General features: G+C 36.2%; 1 protein-coding gene across 33 annotated transcripts in view; it reads right to left on the bottom strand.

Moving 5' to 3' along the window:
- ANK3 (ankyrin 3) overlaps positions 1-12,740 on the bottom strand; it is a 687,918-nt gene that overhangs the window by 213,085 nt on the left and 462,093 nt on the right. For all 33 annotated transcript variants that reach the window (XM_060642689.3, XM_060642719.3, XM_060642717.3 and 30 more), the window contains one exon: positions 6,092-6,190. In XM_060642689.3, coding sequence (XP_060498672.2) covers positions 6,092-6,190 — 99 coding nt within the window. The remainder of the gene's footprint in view (positions 1-6,091; positions 6,191-12,740) is intronic.

Raw genomic sequence — 12,740 nt, 5'->3', positions numbered from 1 at the left:
AATAAGATATACAAATTTCCACTGATATATAAAATTTTTTTTAATTTTTCATATTTGAGAGAGACAGTGTGTGAGTGGGGGAGGGGCAGAGAGAGGGAGACAGAATCCAAAGCAGGCTCCAAGCTCTGAGCTGTCAACACAGAGCCCGATGTGGGGCTCGAACTCATGAGCTGTGAGATCATGACCTGAGCTGAAGCTGGACACTTAACAGACTGACTCACCCAGGTGCCCCCCACTGATATTTTAAAGCTGGGGGATATGCCTATCTGGTTCATCACTGTACCTTGTTGCCTAGCATTTATCTGGTGGTCAATCTAAACATGTTAATTAATGAATCGTAGCAATTGCTGTTTTAGGAAAGGTCTTTATGAAAAATTCTTGACTTCTCTGACCAACCAAGGGAGAACACACAGGGATCATGCACAATCTGACTAGGAAACATTCAGATATACACTCCTGTATATTTTGAGTCTTCTTGTTATGTCCCTGGGACCTGACAAAGAAAAGTCAGCTACAGATTTTACCATGGTTAAGTAATTTGTGGATGGTCTAGTATTGCTGACTGCAGAATAAACAGCGCAGAGTAGACAATCCTAAGACTGGCTTTCAAATTTGAATTCTGCAATGTTTTTATTATTAGACACTCAAAAGAACATTAATAAATTATTTTTACTAGAGAACTGGCGAATTACTTATTTCACTTGGCTCATGATATTGTATATCGGTAGCCCTGGTGCTACACGTGGAGGACTACTCCAATGGAAGGGTATTTGGAAGGGAGAAAAGAAGATCTAGTTACTTGAATACTAATGTCTTGTCTTCCTAAACCACCACCTTCATCATTCTTTTCCTTGATGAACAACCAGATAAGGTCTCCTACCACTTATTTGACTGAATGCACATCACTGTGTTTCTTTTTAAGGATGTGCAAAATATTGGCCCCAATACCAGGCTCTTCTCATATAAATCCTTTCCTGTAGTCTCCGTATTAGCTGTGGATGTGCAAACTATTTCTGCTCCAGCTCCTATACTCGTGCTATGACCCTCACCCTGAAATGTCCTCCTCCTTGCTCTACATATACAAATTCTATCCATTCTTCATGCTTCGAGATCCAGCTGAAGTTCCATCTGCCCCTTTCAACTTTTCCAAGAAGACTCAAACGAGGGAAAGGATGATCATTAATGTGGCTAGAAGGACTGTCCCTGTAGCCTTAAGAAAGACAAGAAAGCTGAATACAACAAAGACATCCCCAAAAGAATATCACAGATTTACACTTAAGGACATAAAGTTTAGAATGTAATTTAATGTTATGAGAAAAGCAATCTACATAACTGTGTAAATATATGACATCATTTTTGTAAAGATAACATGTACCAAAAGGTCTTAGTGAATAAACAAAGTGTTAACTCTAGGGAAAATTAACATTGGCTCTTTTTTCTTTTTGCTTTTTTCTATACCTTCTCACTTACATAATCTATTACTTTTGCAAAGCAAAAGAAAAATACATTTTTAAAGGATAGAATGGCAAAAGGAAAATTATGTATTAAGAGGGAACATGGGGCACCTTGGTGGCTCAGTTGGTTAAACAGCTGACTCTTGATTTCACCTCAGGTCATGATTTTGTGGTCATGGGACAGGCTTTGTGTGGGTGTGAAGCCTGCTTGAGATTCGCTCACTCCCTCTCCCTCTGCCCCTCCCCACCAAAACAGAGTGAATGTGGTGGCACCTCCCTTTTAAAACCTGGACAAAATATATTAAAAAATTTTTTAAATTAAAAAAAGGGGGCATCTGGGTGCTCAGTTGGTTAAGCATCTGACTTCAGCTCAGGTCATGATCTCATCACTAGTGAGTTCAAGCCCTGCTTTGGGCTCTCTGCTGACAGCTCAGAGCCTGGAGCCTGCTTCGAATTCTGACTCCCTCTTTCTCTGCCCCTCCCCTGCTCATGCTCTGTCTCTGTCTCTCTCCCTTTCAAAACTAAACATTAAAAAAAATTTATTTAAACCTGGAAAAAATCTAAAGGGTAAAAATGACAGCCCATTTATGGTTCTGAATCATAAGTAAATGGCTACATTTCTGCTAATATGAACTTCTAAACCCACAAGGCCTATACATAAAGAAAACGACTTTGCACCAGAAAATTAACTGCAACTGATAACATCAGCACCCCTAAGAATGTGCTTCCCGCAATAAGCCAATTAAAAACACAAAGATACCAGTTCTAAGGTGTCAATAGCTAAAATTAGCAGCTCCAGATTTTGGTTGCAAACCTAGTTTAAACAGTTTGGTTCACTCTGTGCAGTTATTCTTAAAAAAAAAAAAATACAAGCCAAAAGAAAATATTACGGAAGCTCCAAGAGAAACTTCATTGCCTTGGGGAGTATCTGGCATGCAATAGGTGCTTAATCATTATTTGTGGGGTAAATGAACAAATACATTTACCTCATGTTTCAGAATCTTAATTAGCAAAAGAAGGAAGATGTATATGGAAAAGAGGGGATATGCAGTACATAGTTAATACAGAAAAGGGTTTGTTTTTTTAAGATTTTTATTTTTTTAAATCATCTCCACACCCAGTGTGGGGCTTCAACTCACAACCCTAGGATCAATAGTCGTATGCTCCACAGACTGAGCCAGCCAGGCACCCCATGAAAGGTTTTAAAAACCATAATCAGGGGTGCCTGGATGGCTCAGTCGGTTAAGCATTTGACTTTGGCTCAGGTCATGATCTCACGGTTCGTGGGTTCGAGCCCCACATCTGACAGCTCAGAGCCTGGAGCCTGCTTCAGATTCTGTGTCTCCTTCTCTCTCTGCCCCTCCCCTGCTCACACTCTGTCTCTCAAAAATAAATAAACATTAAAAAAAATTAAAAACCATAATCATGCCAAAGATTTAGCAGTAAGTTGGACTTAATGCTTGCTGCTAAAGGAGAGATACTTAGTGATCTGTATATCACAGTCTAAAACTGCCTGTCCTTCACAGGCAAAAAAAGTGCTATGAAATCACTTTCATTAGGATATTTATATTATTTAGTATTTTTATTCAAAAATGGGAATGGGTTTTTCTTTTATCCAACAAGTAGGCATTGCTCTACGCCTACCAAATGTAGTTTCTTTTTTTTTTTTTTTATAAATCAGTAGTTCTTACCTGCCTTTAAGAGTACTATTATAGAAACAATACATTCTCATGATAAAAATCCTCAACAGTATGGAAGGGTATAAAGTGAAAAGTAAATCTCCCTCCTACTGCTCAGAATAAACCACTGAGAACAATATACCATGGAAATTTTCTTCTATCAGTACATATTGTCTTGCCTCACTTCTGATAATTCCAAATAGCATGTTATTGTGTGAGTATAGCAACATTATGAAACAGGCTTCCTACTGGTGCATATTTAGGTTTTTTCCAGTTTTTAAAAAATTGTTCTAATTCTATTGGTGAACTTCTCATATACCATTTTGGCATCTCCTTCTAATACATCTGGAATGTAAATTCTTAGAAGTGGAATTATAAAAAGATACGTAAATAGTAATTTTTGACAGTTACTGCTAAATGTTCCGCAAAAGTGTTGCAACCAATGGTCAACTTTACCAATACTGTGGGAAAGTTCCAATTTCTTCTACTCTCCAAATTCTTTTCTTTATCTCCTGGGCAAAAGACTGGGTCTAATTTTTTAACTGATTAATAAATTAATATTTATTTGACTATGAGTGAGGATGGGATATTTTCATACATTTATGGTCATTTGTATTTCTTTTTGTGCAAACTGCCTCTTCATTTATTTAGAGGTTTCCCCAGAAGGCATATCTCAAAAGCTTGGTGAGGTTATATGCAATTCCTCTATTGCTACCTTTCTTGTGCCATTTGGAAAGCACATCAGAATGTAAGAGGAACCCTATTCTGACAGGGATAACCCTGCATCTGTTTTTATGATTTTGTTAAAAATAAAGAATACCCAAATGTTGATCTTTTAATATTAGCAATAGATTTTTTTTTAAATTTGAGAGATATATAGAGAGAAAAAGCATGAAAGGAGGACAGGGGCAGAGGGAGAGAGACAGAATCTTTTTTTTTTTTTTTTTTTTTTTTACTAAAAAGAACGCAAAATTTATTATTTTTTTAATTTTTATTTTTTTAGCAGTTATTTTTTTTTAATTTAATTTAATTTTTTTTAATTTTGTAATATATGAAATTTACCGTCAAATTGGTTTCCATACAACACCCAGTGCTCATCCCAAAAGGTGCCCTCCTCAATACCCATCACCCACCCTGCCCTCCCTCCCACCCCCCATCAACCCTCAGTTTGTTCTCAGTTTTTAACAGTCTCTTATGCTTTGGCTCTCTCCCACTCTAACCTCTTTTTTTTTTTTTTTTTCCTTCCCCTCCCCCATGGGTTTCTGTTACGTTTCTCAGGATCCACATAAGAGTGAAACCATATCGGACAAAGGGCTAGTATCCAAAATCTATAAAGAGCTCATCAAACTCCACACCCGAAAAACAAATAACCCAGTGAAGAAATGGGCAGAAAACATGAATAGACACTTCTCTAAAGAAGACATCCGGATGGCCAACAGGCACATGAAAAGATGTTCAACGTCGCTCCTTATCAGGGAAATACAAATCAAAACCACACTCAGATATCACCGCACGCCAGTCAGAGTGGCCAAAATGAAGAAATCAGGAGACTATAGATGCTGGAGAGGATGTGGAGAAACGGGAACCCTCTTGCACTGTTGGTGGGAATGCAAATTGGTGCAGCCGCTCTGGAAAGCAGTGTGGAGGTTCCTCAGAAAATTAAAAATAGACCTACCCTATGACCCAGCAATAGCACTGCTAGGAATTTATCCAAGGGATACAGGAGTACTGATGCATAGGGGCACTTGTACCCCAATGTTTATAGCAGCACTCTCAACAATAGCCAAATTATGGAAAGAGCCTAAATGTCCATCAACTGATGAATGGATAAAGAAATTGTGGTTTATATACACAATGGAATACTACGTGGCAATGAGAAAAAATGAAATATGGCCTTTTGTAGCTACGTGGATGTAACTGGAGAGTGTGATGCTAAGTGAAATAAGCCATACAGAGAAAGAGAGATAGAATCTTAAGCAGTCTCCATACTCAGTGTGGAGCCCCATGCGGGGCTCAATCTCACCACCCTGGGATCATGACTTGATCCGAAATCAAGAGTTGGATGCTCAACTGACTGAGCCACCAGGTGCCCTAGCAATAGATTTCTAGTGATACGCTTCAGCAGGAATCATAATTTTCCATCCAGTTTAGTTTAAAAAATAAACTGTATTACTTAAGACAGTCCCGCTGACTTAAATAACTTTTTATTTAAAAATAACTCTTCTATTCAAGACCGCAAAATTTTCTTCAATACCATGTTAATCTAACACTTAAAACGTAATATTTTTGTTGAAAAGTGTGAATTAAATCCAGTTAATTTTAGAAATACATAAATTCAATTATTATAACTACACTAACATATTTGGAACAAACAGATTTCAAACTTGTCTTATTACAAACATATTTCAAAACAGTGGTTCCCTGTGAGGTAAAATTATAAGAAACAGAAAAGTGTTTTAAAACAAATATGTAAATAGTAAATAGCTCAATTATAAGATAGAGCCAGGCATTTAAGAGCAGAAAGGATATCTATGCAATGGAAGATTCCTTAAAGATGAAGAATAGACTTTCTAGTGTATTTCATAAACATTTAAGAATCCCCACATTGGGGCGCCTGGGTGGCTCAGTCGGTTAAGCGTCCAACTTTGGCTCAGGTCATGATCTCGTGGTCCAGGGGTTCTAGCCCCGTGTTGGGCTCTGTGCTGACAGCTCAGAGCCTGGAGCCTGTTTCAGATTCTGTGTCTCCCTCTTTCTCTGACCCTCCCCTGTTCATGCTCTCTTCTGTCTCAAAAATACATATCAAAAAAAATTTTTTTTTTTTAAATAAGGAATCCCCACATTAATATATGACTACAATTGAAATACTAGTGGGACAAATTCTCCATGTTACAACTCCAAGCCTACAAAATGCCCTGTAAACATGGGAACTTACCCACAGAAAGAACCAATATATCTTACCTCTGTGGCTAGGCTCTGGCTTGCACCATTGTCAAGAAGAAACTTGACAACTTCCAGGTGGTTTTCCTGGGCTGCCATATACAATGGTGTGAAACCATTCTGCAAAAGAAGAAATAAAATGTTTATTTATGGATTTATGGGGCCAATCTAGTTTTCTACCATACTGGTATTTTTTGTTTCAGAAAATGCTCATGTATAATAAGTTTAATAATACTTTAATGTGGATATTCATATTCATTAGAAAGCCTAAACATGATAGTTTAAGCAGAATTTATAAGTGTAATTCAAAGTACTTTATAACATAACACTTATAATTTGTCTCTTGGGTATAGTTTATAATTAATGGTGTATGTATAATTCATACCAATAGATCCACTTTATTTTTTTTAATATATGAAATTTATTGTCAAATTGGTTTCCATACAACACCCAGTGCTCATCCCAAAAGGTGCCCTCCTCAATACCCATCACCCACCCTCCCCTCCCTCCCACCCCCCCATCAACCTTCAGTTTGTTCTCAGTTTTTAACAGTCTCTTATGCTTTACCAATAGATCCACTTTAGATAAATAAGTACATTTGTTTAATCATCAACCTCTTAATGAGTGCCTACAATGAGCAAAGGATTTTCCTAGATGATGTAAGGATTTGAAGAAAAATACATTTGGTCAGTGTCCCAATGAACTTTTTCCCCACACAATAATTAGCTATTTCATATAAAGGTGTAATACTTTAAAATTAAATTAAGAGTCTAAAATAGTTCACAATTTGGAAGGAATTTATATTACTTTCAAATAGCTTCAAAGTTGCTACAAATGGGATGACTTGGAGCAAAGGAAAGGACACCAATATGCAAAAAGGTATACTTCAATTTCAAAACAGAATTCAATTAGTAGTCTACGTTTTGGTAAGTTTCCTTCCTTGCATTGTTTTGCAAAGCCATAGTATTTTCATGTTCAGAATACACACACACACATACACATACACATACACATACACACTCTATATGTGTATTTATGTTTGTCTGAAATGTGGCCACTGCCAAAGAATCTGGATTAAAGTAAATGAATGTGTACATTACATCTTAAGCTTTTGACTAAAAATATGTTGCATATGTGTGCTTGTTTTCTAGAACAATTTATTTCATATTTATGAAATATTTGAATATTTCATCTATGTAATATTTCAAAATCTTATTGCCAAATACATACACCAAAACATATTTTTCAGATGATAACATTTTCTTTGAATACATTTTTCAGAATACAGTTCTGTTTAATTGTATGTTCTGGAAATTTTATTGTATTCATTATGCAATTACAAGGAATATAGGTAAATATATTCCAAATAAAATGTACCAAATATTACTTAAACGTTTATACTTCAAAAGGTTTAGGTTCATTGTTATAAATATCAGTGACTATATGACTACCTTACTTATCTATAATTCAGCCTCTGGTGACACCACTCTTTTGGCTTTTAGCTAAAAATTTAAAAGTAACTTAAAAAGATCCTTGAGCAGGGCACCTGGGTGGCTCAGTCAGTTAAGTGTCCGACTTTGGCTCAGGTCATGTTCTCACGGTTTGTGAGTTCCAGCCCCACATCGTGCTCACTGCTGTTGGGCACAGAGCCCACTTGAGATCCTCTGACCCCCTTTCTCTGTCCATCCCCCCATCAAAAACAAAATAAAACATTAAAAATTAAAAAAAAAGATCCTCAAGCAGATAAAAGTGATGTCACATAACAAATCTACCATAGTGTATATACTTTATTCATCAGAGAGCTCATCTATTCTATTTACTCTATTTTACATATAATTATAACATGCTAGGTTATCTGGTTGCCAAGCTCAAAATTAGAGACATGAGATTAGAGGCTAGAGAATATGACAAAGCATTCAAGCTTCTTCCCTTTAAATTACATCACTGAAGTTCACTGCTATCCTGTTCTCTCATGAAAGGTTTGATCAACATTAAACGTGGAATAATTGCAACAAAATGTATGTGTACATATGTGTGTGTGTGCGTGTGCATACATGCAGGTATGTGTGTATGTGCCTGGTGTGTTTTGTCTTTGTCACTCTTCCCATAGATTTGAGGGAAACTGAGAGGTACTTTAGGATTACCCTTATATTGCCGATTATTTTTTTATTTTCTTATTTGACCAAGATGGAAGATTATTTAATTCTTGGTTGAGTTAAATATTCCTTAAAAACAACAGAAAAAAACAACAGAAAATATTAAGAAAGAAGAAAAAGGTAAAAACTAGGGGGATTTTTGTTATAGCTCAGTGAACTACTGAGTATCTGTCTTTCCTCACCAGCTGACATTTCCAGATGGAAGGTCCAGTTTTTAGGAGTAAAGTTCTTAAGAAAAATTTTGAAAATAGATGTTATTCTCTCAAACATAAATATCAACAATTTATGTCAGTGGATTCTCTCAACTTCAGGGCAGAGGTTTGCTGTTGTTCAAGGTTACCTAAGGAACACTGGTCTGCATACAAATACCCGGCTTCTGGCCTGATGTACGTAGACAGTTCTTGAGTTTATCTTCTAGAACAAAACATTTCATGAGCCAGGAAGATAATCCAAAACCAGGTACTGAGGTTTAAGGGATGTTGCAGCTTACAGACCTGGAGCTTTCAAAGAGTGATTCTCAACAAGCATGACTTTTAAATAATTCCACATGTCTTTCTCACAACAGCAGAAATTGAACTGTGTAGAACTGTGATTACTCAAAAATCATATGTAGATAAGAGTCACAGTAAGATTGAGCCCTATAATTAATCATTTCCCACAATTGCTTCTCCTCTTTTTTTTTTTTTGTTAGTGTTTGCCATTCTATTGCCATTACCTGAAAGCTGGTCATTTTCTGAATGGTCACATTCTTTCACATTTTTTCAGTTTTATATATTTTTTTAAAATATAATTTACATATCATAAAACTCACCCATTTAAAGTGTAAAATTTAGTGGGGCAACCATCCCCACTATCTAATTCCAGAACATTTTCATCACCCCAAAAAGGAATTCTGTACTATTACTATTCACTCCCCATTGACCCCTCCCCATGCCCTCTGGCAAACACTAATCTGCTTTCTGTCTCTATGGATCTGCCTGTTCTGAACACTTCATATAAATGGAATCACACAATATATGGCATTGAATGGGGATGAATGGTCTCATTTTACTTCTGTGGTTCATATTGATAAAATGTTTTTGGTGTTTTTGTTTTTTCCTCCATAATGGACATTTCCATTTTATAGTGGAAATTTGATTGTTTGTTTATTTTGTTTTGCTTTATTTTTGGTCAGCAAGCATCTGACTCTTCTAGCAGTATCACTCCTATTTTCTTTAGGGCACTACCTCTTCCCTGAAATGTAGGTAGTGCCTGTCTTGGTTGGACTTTAAGACAATTTAGCCTGAACTTCTTCAACCACAGAGTAGGCACATGTACAGGATATCTTCTGTTTTCTCTTCCAGGTCTACTCTCTATTTTTCTTAATTCTATTTTCTGCCAAATCCCCCCTCCCCCCTCTCAAATGATCTGTAAAAACTATTATTGAAGGGCAACTTTACTGTTTAGCTTCTGGTTACTCCCACCCTAACTCTCTGGTTACCAAAGCTTTCCAAAAAGCTCCTTTAGCTTTCTATTTGATGTGTTCCCCAAATAATTTCAATAAATTCCCATTTTTGTTCAAGTTAGTTTCTGTTGTTTTAATCCCAAAAATCCCAATACAAATTTTTAAAATCAAGAAAGGATCAACATGGCATGAGAATACATGTACACCATCTAGTTATGGTTCTAGGGAGTAATTATAAGCATCCTTTGGAAAGACTGAATGAAAATATGATCATTACACTCTCATACAAAGAGGCTTAAGGCACAAGGATTCCAATGTGTTGTCAATGGACAACCTACAGCTGAAATGATTTTTTGTAAAATAGCACCTACATTGGGAAATGGTCAGATTTCAGAAAGAATATTATTTTTCTTTTAAGATAAAAAAGTACACCACTGTTTTTTTTTTTTTAAATTAATTTCCTAACTTAGGAAATTTCCAAAACAAAGAGCTGGCCAAAAGCGAACATATGGGTACCTAATTTGCATTTTTTTTCTGTAGCAACAATAGACTCAATTTTCAAAAGGCAGAACAGTTCAAGATTGAGAAAGTATGCTCGTTGATACCTGATTTGATGCATTATCTTCAGTACCTTTGGCTCAGAACATTTATTGTGATATTATCATAAGCATTCAAATATACAGACCTACAACTTTATAGACCATGCTGAGGCATGCTGCCTAATATCTACCCAAAGAAAATAAAATAGAAAGTAAGGGCTTAAATTTTATCCATGAACTTTTTTTATCCATCCTAGGTTTCTACAGCCAGCCGGTGTAACTTATGAAGTGCTGCTCTGAATTAAAATGTTTATAAGGGCATGGTGATAAATTTGCACTGATTTACAGGTGATACTGATTTTTGTGAATGTAGGTTAGATTACCGGTGTGCTATAAGGTCAAAGGTCAGAGAGGCTTTATCTGGACCACACCTATTTTCTGACTTCCTCAAGACCTGACCTCCTCACCAAAGGAAAACATTTAAAAACACAAAAAGACCAACCAGGCACTGGTTTAATCGAAAGGTCTTGTCCTTTCTGAAAAGGAACATGGAAACCTAGTCAGAAGTTACCTGTTTCACCCTGGGGTGCAGATGGGTGGGGATGGGCAGATGGGGGTTGGGGTGGGAAGAGGTTTTCCAGTTTGTCCTTCCATGCATTTTGATGGTAGAACCATGTGAATATATCACCTATTCATAACTTAAATAAGTACAATGTAAAAATTTTTAAAAACACCCCCACCAAATACCTGCAAAAGGTCTTGTCTTTGCTAATACCACTATGAAAATTTGTCCACTTAGAATACTTTGATAGTTATGATAAAATATTATTTGAAACAGACCTTGCTTCTTTATGAACACGGTGCCTTATATTACAGAATAAAGATAGAGAAGGAGAAAATAGTGAGGGATGTCATTTGATGTGGTAATTTGAGAGTTTCCACTTGCAAACACTACTAATCATTGTTGCTGTATTTAGTACAAAGTATTATGGAGTTAATCATAGTAGAGTTCTTTATAATCACAATTTAATTATTCAACCCAATTTCTTTCTCAGGGTAGGCCTAAATCATTTCTGGAATGTTAAGTAAGATAAGAAAGAGTTAACTAACTTAGTAAGATGTAACATCAAGGCAATGACAAGAATTAAAGTGACATCTAAAAATTCTTAGTTTACAGACCCTCAGTTTATAAGATCAGAACTTGCTGTTGCCCAATTTCACTTTTATTTTCAAGATAAGGAGAACTTTTATACACAAGGAAGGTGAGGGGGACTCTCTTTATACTATTTATTGTTGGCTACTAAGTATTACCTATTTGGTTAAAATTTCACTTAGGGATGTGGTCTTTCTTGAATATTAACATTCCTGCGATGTTTTCTGTGCTGACACCTAAATGGAATTTGATCTCAGTTGTCCTTTGTAAGAGTTCCTATTGAAGTACTCCCACCAGAAATTATCATGGAAAACCCATTTGCTGCATGACCATCTCATTACTTATTCTGTCCACGGAATGGCGCAGCTCGGAAGGCACATGGGGACAGGTGTCCAAATGAAGGCGCCATGCTTGACTGTGAACTGGGGGACAGGGCACGCCAAGCACAGCTGTAAGGAACAAGAAATTCCATGGGCTCTATTCTTCTCATTTGTCATCAGCAGGGAATGTGTACCAATTGAAATCAAATCTGGTTAGGATTTGATTTCAACTGCAGAGTCTCTCATTGTCAAGGAGGTTTAAAACTCTGGGTGCTCTAAAGAACAGTCAAGAATATGCACATTACTTAAAAGGAGGAGGTTTATGTCTTCTCCTGTGGGGGGAGAAAGGGAATGAAAAAATGGATTAAAGAGTTCTCTCACTCTCTCAGAGCTTAACATTAATTATTTTCCAGTAAAAAGTTATAGGGACATTTGAAAAAATGTTTTAAAAGCATGGTGCTTTGCTTATGGTCAGTTGTTCTGTATCTCTTTCAAAATATTTTACTTGTCAATATTCAATTTTGTAACATTCCTTTCTGGAAAAGCATCATTGGTCCAAGTAAACCTTCATAGGGAATCTGAATAAAGAGGCATAGACCATGGATCAAAGGTCCAACCACAAGCAACTAGAAAAAAAAATAGATCAGATATACATGAAAGCACATGTTTGGAAGTGCCACACAGTTGTTTTTCCATGACACTGATATTTAACAGCATCGGAACCATGTTACTAACCATGGAGGGTGTCACTGCAATTCTGTGGACCCATGAAATATAGGAGGATCCTGTTATCCAAAGATAATCAGTACTGAAAAAGGCTGAGGAAATCAAGTACACTTATAATGAAAAAAGTTAGTTTGAGACTTTATTGTAAAAGATAAAACTAGAAACTGTAAAAGCAAGTTTATGAGTTAAGCAAATATTGGCTATAACTGGATGCATGTACAAGTTCTCACAATGAACAAAGCCTAAATCAAATAGGATTTCCGTGGGAAAAAAGGGTAATTTTTCCAACAAAATTATATGGTAGCTTGATGTCCTTCACTTTTTATTTTCAC

This window comes from Panthera onca, chromosome D2, assembly GCF_046562875.1.
Source record: "Panthera onca isolate mPanOnc1 chromosome D2, mPanOnc1 haplotype 2, whole genome shotgun sequence".
Taxonomy (NCBI): Eukaryota; Metazoa; Chordata; class Mammalia; order Carnivora; family Felidae; genus Panthera; species Panthera onca.
This window is presented reverse-complemented; position numbering and strand designations above follow the sequence as displayed.